The sequence below is a fragment of the Cnephaeus nilssonii genome, assembly GCF_951640355.1.
Source record: "Cnephaeus nilssonii genome assembly, chromosome: X".
NCBI lineage: Eukaryota > Metazoa > Chordata > Mammalia > Chiroptera > Vespertilionidae > Cnephaeus > Cnephaeus nilssonii.
In genome coordinates this window covers 73,573,296-73,590,953 of record NC_137071.1, presented here as the reverse complement: position 1 = coordinate 73,590,953, position 17,658 = coordinate 73,573,296, and the positions used below count along the sequence as shown (strand labels likewise).

At 36.6% G+C, this 17,658-nt stretch overlaps 1 protein-coding gene across 1 annotated transcript in view; it reads right to left on the bottom strand.

Moving 5' to 3' along the window:
* The window catches only part of RADX (RPA1 related single stranded DNA binding protein, X-linked), a 61,014-nt gene extending 44,279 nt beyond the window's left edge, over positions 1-16,735 (bottom strand). Inside the window, exons 1-9 of the mRNA XM_079765967.1 lie at positions 15,951-16,735; positions 13,172-13,314; positions 11,813-12,005; positions 9,530-9,638; positions 7,005-7,096; positions 6,775-6,897; positions 3,364-3,468; positions 1,909-2,073; positions 607-767 (exon numbers count right to left, since the gene is read on the bottom strand). Coding sequence (XP_079622093.1) covers positions 607-767; positions 1,909-2,073; positions 3,364-3,468; positions 6,775-6,897; positions 7,005-7,096; positions 9,530-9,638; positions 11,813-12,005; positions 13,172-13,314; positions 15,951-16,596 — 1,737 coding nt within the window. The 5' untranslated portion in view covers positions 16,597-16,735. The remainder of the gene's footprint in view (positions 1-606; positions 768-1,908; positions 2,074-3,363; positions 3,469-6,774; positions 6,898-7,004; positions 7,097-9,529; positions 9,639-11,812; positions 12,006-13,171; positions 13,315-15,950) is intronic.
* Between the last annotated feature and the right edge of the window lie 923 nt (positions 16,736-17,658).

The window sequence follows — 17,658 nt, the reverse complement described above, 5'->3', positions numbered from 1 at the left end:
TTTGAGGCAACCCTGTGTGGAGCAAATCTACTGACATCATTTTTCCAGTAGGCTCAGATGATGGTTAATATTTTCAGCAATAAAGTATTTTATGAATTAAGGTATGTAAGTTGTTTTTTTTAGATATAATGCTATTACACACTTAATAGACTATGGTAGAGTGTAAAAATAACTTTTATATGCACCGAGAAAACAAAAAAAAAATGTGACTTGTTTAATTGCAATATTTGCTTTATTGCAGTGATCTGGAACTGAACCCACAATATCTCCAAGGATGCCTGTAATCATATATACCACTTGAGAATTTAAATAACAACAATCAAGATAGGCTTAAATTGGTTGAAAGCAAAATCAAGATACCAAATTTGAGGACCTTGGGAAATATCAGAGGCTATGACCTTCTGCCCAGCCTGCTCCAAAATAAATAAATGACAGAAAAAGGAAACAAAAAACAATGATTTTTTTCCCCTCTTGGTTTTACACCATTAAGAATTTTTTTAAAAAAGAATCAATACATGTGAGTTCTGAATAAAATGAACAAAGTACCAACTGTAATTATGATCACAGTGTTTTCAGCAATATACAATTAATTCTCTGGTACCATACCCGAAGTGTTTCTGATGCTGAGGAACTTCCAGTTGCACTGCTATGGGGTATATACTTTATAATAGTAATTATCCCCTGAATTGCAATGCGTTTTTGTTCCCTATATTGCAAGTTTTCAATCTCCTTCCTCACTTCACTCATAGCTGTCAGGAGCGACTGAACTGCAAAAGAGTAATTCCAAGGAAATTGTAAGTTTTAAAGAGCTGAAATGATAAAAATAAAAATCAGATTTGCAATCTAAATACAACATGAAGTTATAAATTTGCCACATAATTTAAATTTGTGAGGTTTTGTGTTTATATTTGGCATCCCCTTATGTAATTTTTGTAAAATAGGCAAAATATATTAATCAGTTAAATCATGATACAGTCTTCTAGTCTGGAGTTTTAATTTGAAACATAAATTTTGTATATTGAATGTAATTTATGGATTATATTTCAGACTATAAAGTGTTGCCTAGCCACTGCATAGACACACACATTTTAATATTTCTAAATATATATTACACATTGACGGCATTCTAAAGTGCAAAAGGATGCCAATATAGGGTGGGGCAAGAGTAGGTTTACAGTTGTTCATATGGAAAATAATATAATAATTAACAAATAATAATATAAGAATAAAGTGTTTTGCATACTCACAAATGTAACTACTTTTGCACACCCCTGTATATTGGATATAACACAATCGAGTGCTACCTTTAGATAAAAATGACACCAAAATAAATGAGATGCAAAGTAAGTACTGATAAAGAGGCCTAATGTTAATTAATTTTATTACAATTAAGATACGACAGTTGAAAAGTTTAACGCTTAAGTATATTGTTTTTTAAAACTATGGGATAATTGCATGGTTTTGGGAAAAAAGAGAAACTTTGAAATACTGACCTATCGTCATCGAATACTATACTATTTCATAAGAGTAGCATAATGCAGTTTTCAATATCTTGATATCAAATTGCCCAGTGTTCCCTTTGATATCTTAATTTCTCTATGTAATGTCATAGGAGTTGAAATCTACTAAGGTCAGATTATATATCAATGACATTAAATTGAGATATTATCTCTATTTAGTCATCGTCTATGTTCCTTCTCTCCTTCTAGTCAAATAAAATGAAAATATTAACCTTAGGACACATGACATCTTTAGATCTTCAGAAAGACAGCACTATTATCAGGGAGTGTTGCTACATTTTGGCTCACCCCCATATAATAAAGGAATAAAGAAGACTAACTAATATATCATTCACCATACATGTAGCATATAAAAATATCATTGAAAAAGTAGCAATTCTATTAGTACCTTTAACAGAAGTACTATACTTGGAAAATGTCTCTGGCACTGGTGGATAGGGGTAATATCCACCAATAACAGTATTCTTCATTTCCCCAGAATCAGTCTTTGTTTTAATCCAGTGAATAAAATTTTTTACTTTGGTATTGTTGACATATGGCTGGCCTCTATGACCTATTTGTAAGGAGGGTAAAGAGAAAAATAAGGAGGGTGTAAACCAACTTACTGTAATAAACTTCATGGACTTTTTTTGTATAAATACAGTTTAAAATTAAAAGTTTCTTCTGTCACCAAGAAAACAAGTCATGTTCACTGATTCTCTATGTAGAGGATAATTGTACTCAATATGCATACCAGAGTTTTAATGGACTAAACTGTAGCTGTCTACAGGATACTAAAAAGACATATGAAAAAGAAACTAATAACTGGGATTTTTCTAACTATCCAAGTGGTTGGCATTTTTTAAATTGATTTTTAAATCATGTATTGTCTTGAATATATGGCATCATGTATGAACTAAATTGCCTATAAGTATAGCTCAGCATTTTTAAAATTAATTTTTATTGGGGTGATATTGATTTTAGAGAGAGGAAAGGAGAGGTAGAGATAGAAATATCAATGATGAGAGAGAGTCATCAATTAGCTGCCTCCTGCATGTCCCCTACTAGGGATTGAACCTGCAACATAGGCATGTGCCCAGAGTAGGAATCTAACGGTGACCTCCTGGTTCATGAGTTTATGTTCAACCATTGAGCCATACTGGCCAGGCAGTATAGCATAATGTTTAAATTCATTTTCTTAAAGCACCCTTAGAAGTGGTATTTACATCTGATGTTATTAGTATTTATAAAATGAGGTGTTGACATGTGTGTTACACACTTCCTAGGACTCTTCTTTTGACAAATTTCCTAATCACCAATATGGTAGCATTCTAGTAAACACACCATTCCAAAGTACTCCCTCACTAACCTGGAACCTTTTATCTTTATTGTTTTGACCCTATTATCAAAGAGAACAGAGAAAAATAATGTACTTATAGGCAAGTAGTGAGACTCTTCTTGCTATTTAAGTAAATTGTGAGATCCTGAGGCCAAAATTTGATGTACATTTTTGTTTTACTCAGTATTTTAAAATATTGCTAATTGAATCCATATTGTGATATAGGGCCTAACAGTCTTCAATCTATCAAATAATTTATGATTATCTACCTTATACAAACAGGAATTAAAGTTAGCCAAAGGATATAAACACAATTCTCCAGTGAGTCACAAAATCATTGCTTCAATCATAAATAATCTAGAAGGAATATATTCCATAGGCTAAATAATCTTTTAAAACATTCTTAGAGATAAAGAAGATGAAAATAGAACTATCTTGTGGTTGAATGTTGTCATATAAAAGTTAATTTAATGAAGATAAAATATATTACATTTCCAATAAATCATATACAAGGACATTGCTCACCGATAATAAACATTCGACTCTCATTTGTAGTGGTGAGGTAAAGCAGTTTAGGTACTTGATTGTTATTTCTGACAACTTTCAACTGTGTACACATGAAATATGTCACTGTAGAAAATGAAAACACTTATGAAAGCACTCTGCATTTCAAAGAGGACATACCAAGATCAGGATTTAACACAGTGCTTCTCAAACTTTAATAAATATAGAAATCACCTAGGACAATTATTAAAATGCAAATTAAGATAGTAGTTTTAGGGTAGGGTCTGAGATTCTCCATTTCTAATAAGTTCCTAGGTGGTATTAGTGCTGCCAATCCCTTGACCACACTTGGAGCAACAAGGATCTAACACTTACCTTTTCCTTTAAATAAAGGACTTAACACTTACTTTTCCTTTAGAATGTACAACAGCTGCACCTAACTGAAGTCACTACTTGCTGCATAGTTGAAGAGTGCAAGAGTCTTTCTAATGGGGCACACAACACAATGTGAACAATTATTTCCTAAAGAGAAAAAAGGCTTAGTTTCTCCATGATGTTTTCACTGATTAACTCAATTTAACATTGATCCGTAAAGTACTCTGACTCCTTCCACCAGAGAGGGCTATAGAGTATTAATTTTAATTTGCTTAGGAAAAGTATTTTACATGTGTTGACCTTTAGACTTTAAGCCTCAATGACAAGGCTTGTTACCTATTATTTTTGTTCACCTTGCTAACAAACTTAATAGTCTAAAAAGAATAACTGAAAATAAGATTATGTCTTCAGACTTGAATTACTTTCAAGAGCTATCAATTGTTTTTAAATATCTATCAGTTTATTTGGGAAAATTTCATTACTCCAACAGTTTTTAAAAATTTTAACTCCTTACATGGTAAAATGGATATAGTCTTGCAAACCAGGAAATAAAGAAATAAATGTAAATACTTTTAATCTCACAATAACTGTAAGTTCTCACTTAAGAATAAATATTTTCCTAGAGCATGCTATATAAATTTGTTTTCTACATCTTATATTTACTAGATCTTTATTTTATAGCAATAAAAATAAAATTAGTTCAAATGACTAAGAATAGTTCTCTTTAAATTGCATTTCTTTTACTTCAAAAAACTGTACAAATATGTGAGTATTCATGGTTAAAGATGTTGATATAGTAGCATTAACAAAATACTTTATCCTAATTTCATGGCTGTTAAAAATCAGACATGGCCTGTTTTTCTCAGTGGTTAGAGCACCGGCCTGTGGACCCAAGGGTCGTGGGTTTGATTCTTGGCCAAGGGCATGTACCTCGGCTGCAGGTTCACCCTGGCCGTCTCTCTCATGTTGATGTTTTGTTTTTTTTTCTCTCTCCCCCCATTATTTCCCTCCTTTCCCCTCTCTTTGAAAAATCAATGTAAAAAATGTCCTCGGGTAAAGATTAAAAAATAATCAGACATTCATATCTAACACTTAATAGCTGTTTGACATCCAGGAGATTACTTAACCCTCTGGACCTTTGTTTCCTTACCTATAAATTTGTAAAAAACGTCAACTCCTTAAAAGGTAACTGGGAGTACAAAATGAGATGACATCTATGAGCATTTGATACATAGTAAACATTCAATATTAGTTTCCCGTAGTTCTTCACTTTCCTAAAAATTAAAAAAGATGCCCTACTACCAAAGAATTTGGGTATTACTACAGAAGACCCTTAGTCATGTTCCCCTTCATAGGCCTAAAACCCCCTTAATACTCACCATTCATTAAATGATTTTTTTCCCTTCACTCTTGGTCAAAAGATGAAGATAAATTGTGATTGTTGTCAACTACTACTGTATTAGAGAAAATCTCACCAAAGTCCATAGAAACCTTTCTTAAAATATATATATATTTTACATTCTCACAAGAAATAGAACATGCATGCTTGGCAACATTTCTGTGAAAAAGCATTATGCAAAACTTGGGTCAGTTTGTTGTTTAAAGTGGCTACAAAGAGAGAGAAACATGGCAATAAAACTCATCTAAAATGAGGTAATAGAATTGTCATCAGAGGTCATCACTACCAATCATTTATGCTTTTGGAGAAGTTATATAGCCCTGCTCACCTTAGAAGACCAGGCCTTGGTTTTCGCTAAAACTGTCTTTTTGCCTTCTCCCCCAGTAGTTGGGGTGAGGTTTGGTTATATTAAGTTATGTTTAAAAAATAATCTCACAAACACAGGTTGGAATCTAATGAGATAATATCTACATAGTGTATAATACTGTTTTGCAATAGAGAACAAAGGGGTAGCAGAACAGGCCTATACAAGGTCTCCAGGCCTCCTGATCTACAATTTCTACCATGTTGCTGATTTTGTTTTATTTTTTATTATTTTACACATATTTTTAAATGATTTCAGAGAGAAAGGGAGAGGGAGAGAGAAATAGAAACATTAATAATGAGAGAGAATCATCTATCAATTGCTTCCTGCATGCGCCACACTGGGGATCACGCCCTCAACCCGGGCACGTGCCCTGAGCAGGAATCAAACCATGACCTCCAGGTTCACAGGTCGACGCTCAACCACTGAGCCACGCCAGCTGGGCATGTTGCTGATTTTTTTTAAAAAAAATTGCATATAGCCATGATTGAGAGCTTTCCTAATGTTAACCAACATTTAACACTCGGTATTTAATTCATATAATAATTTAGAAAATAGTAAAATAGCACATCATATCTAAAATAGCTTGATACTACAAAATCAAAAAAGGAAAAATTCACTGAAGTTATTAAAAAGTATTATGTATACTTTTTTCTTTTTTTAAAGGTTTTTCTTATATTAGATATAAAAACTAACTTGTTATATAAAATGTATAATAGGGTACTTATAAAATGTTTTCAAATAAATAAAATTAGTGGGGGAAAAAACACCTATATATCTAAATGAATGCAAGGAGAAAAGGTCAATGACAAAGTAAATAAAATATTAACCAGCTGTTATAATGCCACCAACCTAATACTAACTTAATACTCAAATAGAATCATATTTATCATTGTCAGTATTTAATTACATAGCCTGCCAATCTCCTACCAATTAATTCAACATTAGGAAAGTCTTCATTGTCTTTCTAAGTGTATTGACAAAGGAAATTGACTACTTATGTTTTAGTTTCACCGAATCTTATGCTTTTATGTCTGAAATGTTAACAATGCGAATAGGAGCACCTATTTTCTGAAAAACTAGTTCAATCCCAAATTAATTCTGAATAAAAAACCAGAAGGTGGTTAACATGTAATACCAAATATAGTATTAATATAGGAAAAATTAAACATGATATCTGATAGCTTGAATTTGCTAATTCAGTATCATGACCCTTTATAATTAAGTTTAACATTTTTTAAGTTAATGCCCCCACTTGCAAAAATAAAAAGATAAAAAGATTGGAACTGAGTACTTGGGCAAATATTTTCAAAGATTTCTGGCTGAGATGTAGAAAACAGTTCCACTATGAATGGTTGTTCTGAAGTCCCGTCAGCAATGTGAATCCAGCGATATGTCCAAAAATCTTCACTGTTTTCTATATGGATATAATATTAGAATAAATGAAGGTAACTGGTTATGCACATATAAACACGGAACTATTCACTGAAATACTTTTTATTACTTTCTATTTCAAAAGCTTACCTTTCTTTTTTAACCGCTGGACCCTTCCTACAAAAACTAAAATGCCAACAACATCACAGATTTGCTTTTCTGGCATATCATCCAGTTCTGATCTAAAAAGACAAATAGTTAAATATTGTATCTTTAAACAGTGAAAAAGTATTTTATAACTATGGTTGTGAAAATGTACATTTACATAATTACTATAGCAAAATTTTGGGTAGATTTTAAGCAAATTATAATATACTAGAGGCCTTGTGCACAAAATTCATGCATGGGAGGGGTTCCCTCAGCCCAGCCTGCACCCTCTCCAATCTGGGACTCCTCAGGGGATGTCCAACTGCTGGTTTAGGCCAGATCCCGGGGATTGGGCCTAAACCAGCAGTCAGACATCTCTCTCACAATCTGGGACCGCTGGCTCCTAACTGCTCACCTGCCTGCCTGCCTGATCACACCTAACTGCCTCTGCCTTCCTGCCTGATTGCCCCTAACCCCTCTGCCTGCCTGCCTGATTGCCCCTAAACTCTCTGCCTGCCTGCCAGTTTGATTGCCCCTAACTGCCTCTGCCTGAATGATGGCCCATAACTACCCTCCCCTGCTGGCCTGATCTTGCCCCCAAATGTCCTTCCCTGCAGGCCTGATCTCACCCCCAACTGCCCTCCCCTGCCGGCCTGATCTCGCCCCTAACTTCTCTCCCCTGCTGGCCTGATCGCCCCTAACTGCCTGATTGCCCCTAACTGCCCTCCCCTGCCAGCCTGATCTTGCTCCCAACTGCCCTCCCCTGCAAGCCTGATCTCGCCCCCAACTGCCCTCCCCTGCAGGTCTGGTTGACCCCAACTGCACTCCCCTTCAGGCCTGATCTTGCCCCCAACTGCCCTCCCCTGCCGGCCTGGTTGCCCCCAACTGCCCTCCCCTGCCAGCCTGATCTCACCCCCAACTGCCCTCCCCTGCCAGCCTGATTGCCCAACCCCCTGCTGGTCTGATCTCTCCCCCAACTGCCCTCCCCTGCTGGCCTGATCGCCCCTAATGGCCTCTGCCTTGGCCCCCACCACCATGGCTTTATTCAGAAGGAAGTCAAACATCTGGAAGATGGCTGGTCCACCCGTCTAATTAGCATATTACTCTTTTATTAGTATAGATAGATTACATAGGACAGGATTGCTTAAATGGGGGGAGGGGCAACCTATTTCAGCAGAAGGAGATGCTCTTGGCAGACAAAAATACATAATCCCTATATCTGGACGGATAGCCAGCCATATGCACTATATTGCCAAACCGGTCATTAGAATATTGAACCACTTTCTTACACCTTACACCAAACAGCTGTTGCCCTTAAAACCCCTACTCAGCCCCCACCTTAGGTTCTGCCTTCGTAGTTCACCCAGATCAGCATCTAAAGCTCTGCCTCCTAGGCAGCCATTGACTCCCTGCAGTTCACCAAGATTTGGTTCTGATTGGTTGGTTTCTATGCCAGTCAGCATCTCCAGGCCTATCTCCGGGCCTGATCAGAGAGGTGGGGCTGATCAGCAGCCCTTGTGCTGCTGGTGAGGCCCGGAGAAAAAGAGAGGCAAGGGCTGATCAACAGCTGCCACGGAGGCTGCGGATCAGACCCTGCTTCTCTCTCCGGACCTCTCTCCAGGCCTGATCTGCAGCCCCCTCAGCAGTCAGTGCTGGGTTGCCACGGCGACCTATCACTGACTGCAGGACTGACTTCCAGTGTTTGGTCGTCCATTTGGTCATTTTGGACATTATGGACCCTGGCTCTTTATATATATAGAATATTTCAGTGACTAACACTAAAAATTATTTAACACTAGGGGCCCAGTGCATGAATTCGTGCACCTTGAAAGGAATTGTGGGTCGTGAGGCTACAGTAGGCACAGGGGCAGGTCTTGGTCCATCCTCCGCGCCCCTGCCTGGCCCCTCCCACTGTGGGCTCTGGTCCCCTGTCTGCCGGCAGCCCTGCTCTGGCTGCCACCGCTCCCATGTGCTGACAGCGCCAGCCCCAATCGTGGGGGGCAATTGGGGCCGGTGCCAGCAGCAGGTGCAAGCGGGGCTGGCATCATCAGCGGTGTGAGCAGCAGCTGCTGCCCCTATCACCCCTCAGAAGCAGGGGGAGGTGGAGAAGCCCTCAGGGGCGATCAGGGCTGGAAGCCGCCACTGGCACCTGCTGATGGCACCGAGTGATTGTGACCGGTGCCAGGCACCAGAATTGGGTACAAGTGGCAGCTCCAGCATTGGCTGTAGTGGGGCCAGTGCTGGCAGTGGGTGCGAGCAGGGCCGGCACTGGCAGCAGGTGCGCGGGAGCAAAGAATTTTCAGTAACCACCAGAGGCTTGCCCCGATGACAGCAGCAACTGGTGCCCCGCATTGGTCTGGTGCCCCCCGCTCACCAGCTCCACCATCCTGCCACAGCCAATGCCCACCATGTTCCGCACATACCTCCTGGTGGTCAGAGCACGTCATAGCGACCAGTTGTTCCGCCGTTTGGTCTATTTGCCTATTAGCCTTTTATTATATAGGATATTTTATAAGAAATTATTTTACCTAGTGATAAAGCGATGATTTAACTTTGGCAATCTCCATTCTGATTTCACCTGCCTTTCTGGAATGATAGTTATATTACTCGGAGGATCTTGAACGTTCAGGCAGACCTCTGAAAAACAAATATATTACTTCAATATTATATTTAATGCATATAAAAGAATATACATGTGTACAAATTGCATAGGAAAAAAATAGATTGAACACTTTTGAGCTCAATGGTAAACGTAAGAACAAGGCCATTATCAAAAGCTTTCTTTACCTACTGCTACATTGTCACATCCACTTATCTCCCCACCAAAGGTTAAACATACCTTAAATTTTATGTTTTATCATCACCTTACTTTTTAAAAATATATATTTTATTGATTTTTTACAGAGAGAAAGGGAGAATGATAGAGAGCCAGAAACATCGATGAGAGAGAGACATCGATCAGCTGCCTCCTGCACACTCCCCACTGGGTGTGTGCCCGCAATCAAGGTACATGCCCTTGAGCAGAATCGAACCCGGGAACCTTGAGTCCACAGGCCGACGCTCGATCTACTGAGCCAAACCAGTTAGGGCTCATCACCTTACTTTTAAAAAAAGGATATTTAATCACTTACGTGTTTTTGTCCAAACAAAATAGTGTTTGGATTTCTTTGTTTTTGAATTCTAATGGATGGAATAATATCATATACAGTATTCTAGGGCTACTTTTTTCCTTTAACATTATGGTTCTAAAATTCATTCATAAGCTGCACATAGCAGTTTTTTTCTCATAGTCATTGCCGAATAATGTTCCAGGATGTTGGCATACTTCAATTTTATTTAACCATTATCATGTTGACAGAATCTGGATTATTTTCAGTTTTTGCTACCAAAAAGAGGGCCACTATTAACTTTTTGTATATATCTCCCTGTGTACACAGGCAATAGTTTTCTAACATATTATCCCTAGGAGGGAAATCTTGAATTGTAAAATATGCAAATATTTCAGTTGGCAGGATAATTCTAAACTATTTTAAAGTAAACAACTTTTTATAGTTTCATCAACAGTGTGTAAAATTTCACATTGATCCACATCCTCTCCAAATTTTGGTATCATCAAATTTGTTATTATTTGTCAGTCTAGTGACACAAAATGGTCATTTGTTGGGATCTTATTTTACAGTTCCCTTATTACTAATTATTTTGAAAAACATTTCGTATATTTATGGTTCATTCAGGCATGTCCTTATATTGTTAATTATCTGAGGTTTTCCAAAATAAACATATATTTAAGGAAACAATGAATAAAGGCTACATTGTCTGAACATTCTCTAAGTAATTAAGCTTAATGGATTATCTAGGAAATTTAGAATATATAGAAATACAGGTCATGTATAAAACTATTATTAGCAAAAACAATACTTAATTCTTATGCTCCCAAAATATTTAGGGTGATGCCAAGATGTCATAACTTTGATTTTAATACTAATTAAGAAAAGCCCTTTCAAAATTGCAGTAATTGGCAACATTTGAATATTGGCTATAGGTTAGATAACAGTATTGTATTAATTTTAAATTTTCTGATTTTGATAACTGTATTGTGATTATGTACTAGAGTGTTCTTGTTCTTAGGAAATATATACTGAAATATTAATGATGTGTTTAAAGGTAAAGAGATGTATAATGGCTGCTACTTACTCTAAAATGATTCAGATATATATATCATCTGAACCATTTTAGAGTAAGTAGCAGCCATTATACATCTCTTTACATATATATATATATATATATATATATATATATATATATATAGAGAGAGAGAGAGAGAGAGAGAGAGAGAGAGAGAATGATAAAGGCAAGGTAAATATTAACAATGGTTCAATCTGTGTAAAGGGTATATAGGATTTTTTATCCTATTCTAATTTTTATGTAAGTTTGAAATTACTTCAAAATAAGCTTTCTGAAATTATTTCAAAAAAGCCCTTTTGAATAGCAACTTGTAGTAACAGAAAATTACATTCAAGTCATTAACTTAATATTATAATGAAAAATAAAAGATAATAAGAATAAATAATCCCAAGTGGAGGTTGTTAATAAACAATGAATTGCTCAGATAATTTTTCTTAATAAATGCAATAATAAGTAAATATACTCATTAAGTGATTGTTTGGAAATTTATAGATTCAGGAATTTAAAGGTTTGTCAGACTCTAACAGCTTTAGTAATTTTTAAGAGTCTTTGGCTGGTATGGTACTTGGCAGATTTATAAAAAAATATATAGTCATAAAAGAAACAAAATGCAATCAATACTTAACCCATAGTAGAAATTAGTTTGATCTGTGGATCCACAGGGAGAGGCTGCAGCCTGAATGGAAAACTCTTTTTAACGGAATAATCTTGAAGCAGAAGAACTAAACCAACCCGCAAACATTTATACCACTCAGGACACAGGGAATTCCACATGATCACTGATACAGTGCCTGAACTGTCAGCAACTTCCAAAAAGGTCTGAAAAGATGAGTAAAAGTACACACATATTTGTTACTTTTATCTACAAGATGTTAAAATTTTAAGACTGAGGAAATAAAACTGTAGGGGAATGACTAAATAATTTATGATATATGAAAGAATCTATAAGTATGAAAAGCCATAATGAAGAAATTTTAGTGATATTAGAAAATACTTAAGAAAATGTTGACTAATACAAAATTTTATGTGCTATATAATTGCCAGTTTGTAAGTTAATTTAATATGATATGACATACATAGTCATATGAAATATAAGACATTCATGCATACAAATACAAATATATATGAAATATACACATGATATCATAGATATCTGCACATATAGAATATATTTGTGTGTGGATATATGATATATACATACAAAAAGGAATTAAACACACTATAACGCAAACAGTGATTCTGGTATGATTTGGGGTGATATTATTTATCAGTTTAACTTATATAGATTTCTACATTTTCCAAATTCTCTAAAAGAATACACAACTTTTATTTTAAAAGTTTAATGAAACACCCAAAATAATTCTTGATAACAGAGAAAATAAAGTAAAATGTTAAGTTATAAAGGACAGAAACCAAGAAAGTATTCTCATCAGCATTATATGGCATAGACAGCCAAGATAGCAAAAAAGTGTCAGATGGATTTGACAATTAGGTCTCTAGTAAGTGACCAGTTGAAGAAAAATGCCAAACTAATTATGCTGAGAAGTAAATGAGAGGCAAGTAAGTGAAAACATCTAGTATAGACTACTTCTTCAAGGAGCTTGTCTGAAGAGGAGAGAGGGAATAGAGGAATCTGAGGTCAAAGCATAATTGTTTTTCTTTTTTAAAATGGAAGACTAAAGTATATTTATATTCTAGTATAGAAAGCACAGTAGAGAGGAAAAGGTTGAAGATATAGTATCAAAAGGTGTGAAGGAGACTGGCTGGATCAAGGAATTAAAGGTTGCCAATACAAAAAGAATTCATTTTTATAAGAAATTACATTAGAAAAATACCTTGAAATATATATCCATGTACATTTTCAAAATTATTAAATTTAAATTATAAATTTTATTTAAACATAAATTATTCTAATATGGAGTCAGGTCTGTAAGTTATAATCTATAACTGTTAAATTAACGTGTACTCTCTTATCTTATTTATACCTGGTATGGCTCAATCATCTTTTTATCGGGTTTTCCACAGTACCTCAGTCTTGATTTATGCATGATTCTCACAAGCAAAGCAGGATAATTCCTTCTGGTAGTCCAGCTCATTTCAAGGTGAGCAAGAGAAATTATTTTGGTATCTAGAATACAAAAAAGAAAAAATCCTCCTTAATATCTCATGATAATTTCAAAATTATATTTTAGTAGTTAAAATATCAGATATAAGTGAACAAAAAGAAAGCAACCATAGCAAAATGGTACCATACAAAGAGAATGCAAAAAAAAAAAAAAGTATCTTTGAAAAGTTCTTAGGCTGATATTTTATAATTGTCAAGAGAAATGTTTATTTTTTAAATATATTTTTATTGATTTCAGAGAGGAAGGGAGAGGGAGAGAGATAGAAACATCAATGATGAGAGAGAATCATTGATCAGCTGCCTCCTGCACACCCCCTACTGGGGATTGAGCCCACAACCTGGGCATGTACCCTTGACCTGAATTGAAACCTGAACCCTTCAGTCCACAGGCCAACGCGCTAGCCACTAAGCCAGTGGTCGGCAAACTCATTAGTCAACAGAGCCAAATATCAACAGTACAACGATTGAAATTTCTTTTGAGAGCCAAATTTTTTAAACTTAAACTTCTTCTAACGCCACTTCTTCAAAATAGACTCGCCCAGGCTGTGGTATTTTGTGGAAGAGCCACACTCAAGGGCCAAAGAGCTGCATGTGGCTCGCGAGCCGAAGTTTGCAGACCACGGCACTAAGCCAAACCAGCTAGGGCCAAATATTATTTAAACAAGCAATTTTACTTTAGGAATCCATCCATTCAACAGAAATAATTAAACATAGTGAACACATATGTATATATCTTAATGCTGCTCAGCCTTCTATCTAAAATTGAAAAAAACAACAACACACCAACTTCCTAAAATTACAAATTACCCATTTACATGGGAATCCTATATAATAAAGAGCTAATATGCTAATTAGATCGAACAGCCAAATGACCTTCCGGAAGACCTGGATGAAGCTGGAGCTGCCAGGGCCTGCCGAGGCTGCAAGGGGCTGAGAGGGCCGAGCCACTTGCAAGAATTTCGTGCATTGGGCCTCTTGTGATTATATACTAGTAAATCATCATACATCCATACCACGGAAGAGTGTATGAACAGATGTCATTAAAAATGTTTAAGATAAGTGGAAATAGCAAATCATGTGACACCAAATAATTATTTTTTTCAAAGTCACACACCAAATGGCTGACAGTTTGGAGTTTTGAGAAGAAAGCTGAAGGCATAGAAGGAGGTAAAAGGGGCCTTTCATTCCACCCCAACATTTTATTAAAAATTCCAAACATACAGTAATCCTGGAAGAACACCAATATACCTATTTCTAGATTTTGTCATCCAAATTTTACTGTACGTGGGTCTTACATTTTTAATACAATATACTTTTTTAAACCTTTGGATTTTTAGCACATGGACATTGCCTTTTGTAATAAAAATATGGTTTCAATAATAAACAGATATTACTTTCATAATCAGAAAAGTGAAATACAATTTTTACAAATTATTATTGCCCTAAATTCTTCTACAGTACCATTTTTTCATTTATAGATTAAATTCTAAAAATAAAAATGATCAACCCCTAGAGTAGTAATGCACCACTGAGATAAAAAGTCGTTCCATTAGTTCATCTCTGAAACTATCTTGCCTTTAAAACTTAAGTTATTTAAATAAACATTGGCTACCCATTTCTATAACATCTTTCCCCCCCTTACAACTGGATATCACTTTAATTGCATATTTTTGATGCAGTTATCTTTTCACTTTCTAGTTTGTTGCTGTTACACATCATAGTAAGATTATCTATGGTCTAGCATTATGAGCCCAATGTAAAATAATAACACAAAAAAAAAAAACACAAAAAAAAACCCCAAAACCCCAAACGCCTGAAAAGCAGTAATGTAGAAATTATATCTTTCTCCCTCTAGCACTTTTGCTTTTATTTTTTCATTTTATTTCTTCCCCATTCCATACATGTACATGCCTATAATATAATCATTCCCTTTTCTTCATTTTTTTTTGAGATAAAACATATTTTAGAGCAGTTGCTGATGACCAGCTGGCATTTCCAAGTTAACTTCCTATTTCTGACCCAGAAGAATTGAACTTCTCAGATCAGCATTACCCGTGGTCTTAAGAAATATAAGCATGAGAATTTCAAGTCTTCCCACAAAATCACACGTTCAAAAAGCTATTATTTATATAACTGCTACACTCAAAGACATAAAATGGCATTTCATTAATGTAAATTATTAAGGAATAAACCATGGAACATCCTTTTTTGAATGAAGGTTAAAACACACAAAACCACAAATATTTACAACTTTTTATTTCTAATTCTAATCAATAGACACTCCAACCAACACAGTACTATTTCCACAACTGGAATGGTAATGACGTTAAGATCAATTCCACTGGTCAAACGTACAGTGAACACTTAGGACTACTGATTGCAACACCACTATGTTTGACAGATAAATTTAAGATGTAATTTTTAAAAATTAAGATTATTCAGACACTTTCTGAACAGCCACTTATAAAATCGAAGTAAGACAAGGGCTGTGCAATTTCATTAAGCGAGCGTCTCTCCAGGAAAAATTGTCTATCACTCCCAATAAACAATACCGAAACATTTCTGCTTCCTTTCCCATTAACGTAAGCACCCCAAAACTATTTTTACACCACATCCTGTCGTTCCCTCCCATTACTTACTGTTAAAATTGTATTCCTCAGGTTGCTTGTTGGTTAACCAGATATCTCCATATGGATCTTCGTTATTCCACAGGGCCAGGTAATGACTTTTCCCACCCCTTAAAGGCCTCTCTGGTAGCTCCTTGTGGGCACTATTTCTGAAGGGAGTTGCTGAAGAAATAGTGTCCGAGGTCTCCTCCCCACAGTGGATGTTATCAATGCACAGGATCCCCTGGCCTAACCTTTTCTCATTGTAAAGACACGAGACTCTGAAAATTTTCATTTCTATGCCAACTTTAAGAATATTTTTATACACGAGAAAGTTCAGTCTGGGATCGAGGAAGCACTTCTCCTGGTACACCCCATCTGAGATCGTCACATCATAGCAGTAACGGGGCGGTTTGGGTACTATGTCTCCTGGCTCGTCTTCTAACAGGTACCTTTGGACGGCCAGCACAAGGACAGGCACCACCTCCGAGGGAGTGACCCACTGGAGAGGTGAGTCTGTTATTTGCTCAAGAACCTTTTGGATCCAGGACCTAGGCCCTAGGGCACCGGCCCTTCGGATCACTCCTCCCGGGACCCAAGCCCGATTTACCTCAGGATTCTGCAGGTCCGCCTCAGCATGTGAGGAGCCGGCCTGAGGCTGGTCTAACTCACCAGGCATGGTGAGGAAATTGCGTACCCACTTCACTCCCAAAACCTAAAGTGCCCTATCTAAAGCTGAGAAACTAAAAAGACGCGCGCGAGCAAGTGAAGAGCGCTACTTTGCCCCCTCAGACTGGCGAGAGCTCCCGCTTGGTCACTTTCTGCGCGCGCACACATCAGCTCTTTAGCCCCGCCCCTTCGTAAGCGCGCTCTCGACGACATAGAGGTCCGGTTACTAGGTTACTAGGCTTCGCACACGTGGTTACGTAGCGGGACCTCCGACCTGTAGCGGGCCACATTACCAGCAGAGGACAAGCGGGGAGGGTGGGGGAGGGGGGGGGAAAAGCATTGGTTGCCATGGTTGCCAAAGCTTAACAAGAAGGAGGGGGAGGAGCACTCAGTGATTCTTCAAGAAAGGATGGAGCCCAGATGCAATGTAAAAGAGAAGGTGGCTGGAAGCGGGGTGCAAGTAATCATATCTCAGTGTTTTGGGGGTTCTGGCCTTGGACCAGGAACAGAAAGTAAATTAGAGTTGGTTAATATACATAAATGTGATAACATGGGTTTACTGTATTATGATTGAAACCAGATAATATATTCACAGCCTTCAGGACAGTTTCTAACACAAAAAGTCCATAATCGTTAGTTATGATTGCTATTTTCATTAGTATAATTGTAGAGTGCAGGGTGGGTGAATTAGTGATTAAGTGATTAAGTGCAAATGAAGACAGAAAATTATAGAACTGGCAAAGTAAAGAGCTGCCAAGTGGGGAGGAGGGGCAGGAAGAGATTAACCAAAGAATTTATATGCCAGGACATAGATAATACTGCAGTGAAGGCTTGTGGGGGGAGGAGGTAAGAGTGGGGTGAAGGGGGTAAATAGGGGGAAAATGGGACATCTGTAATACTTTCAACAATAAAGTTAAATTTTAAAAATGTATTTATGTTTTACACAATACCTGGCTTAACATACAGCTAGGATATAGAATTTCAGAAACTGTATTTCTAAACTACAAAAAATATACTGTATATGGAATGAATGTAAAGGGAGGAAGCTGGTAAGTATAGCCAGAATTGAAAA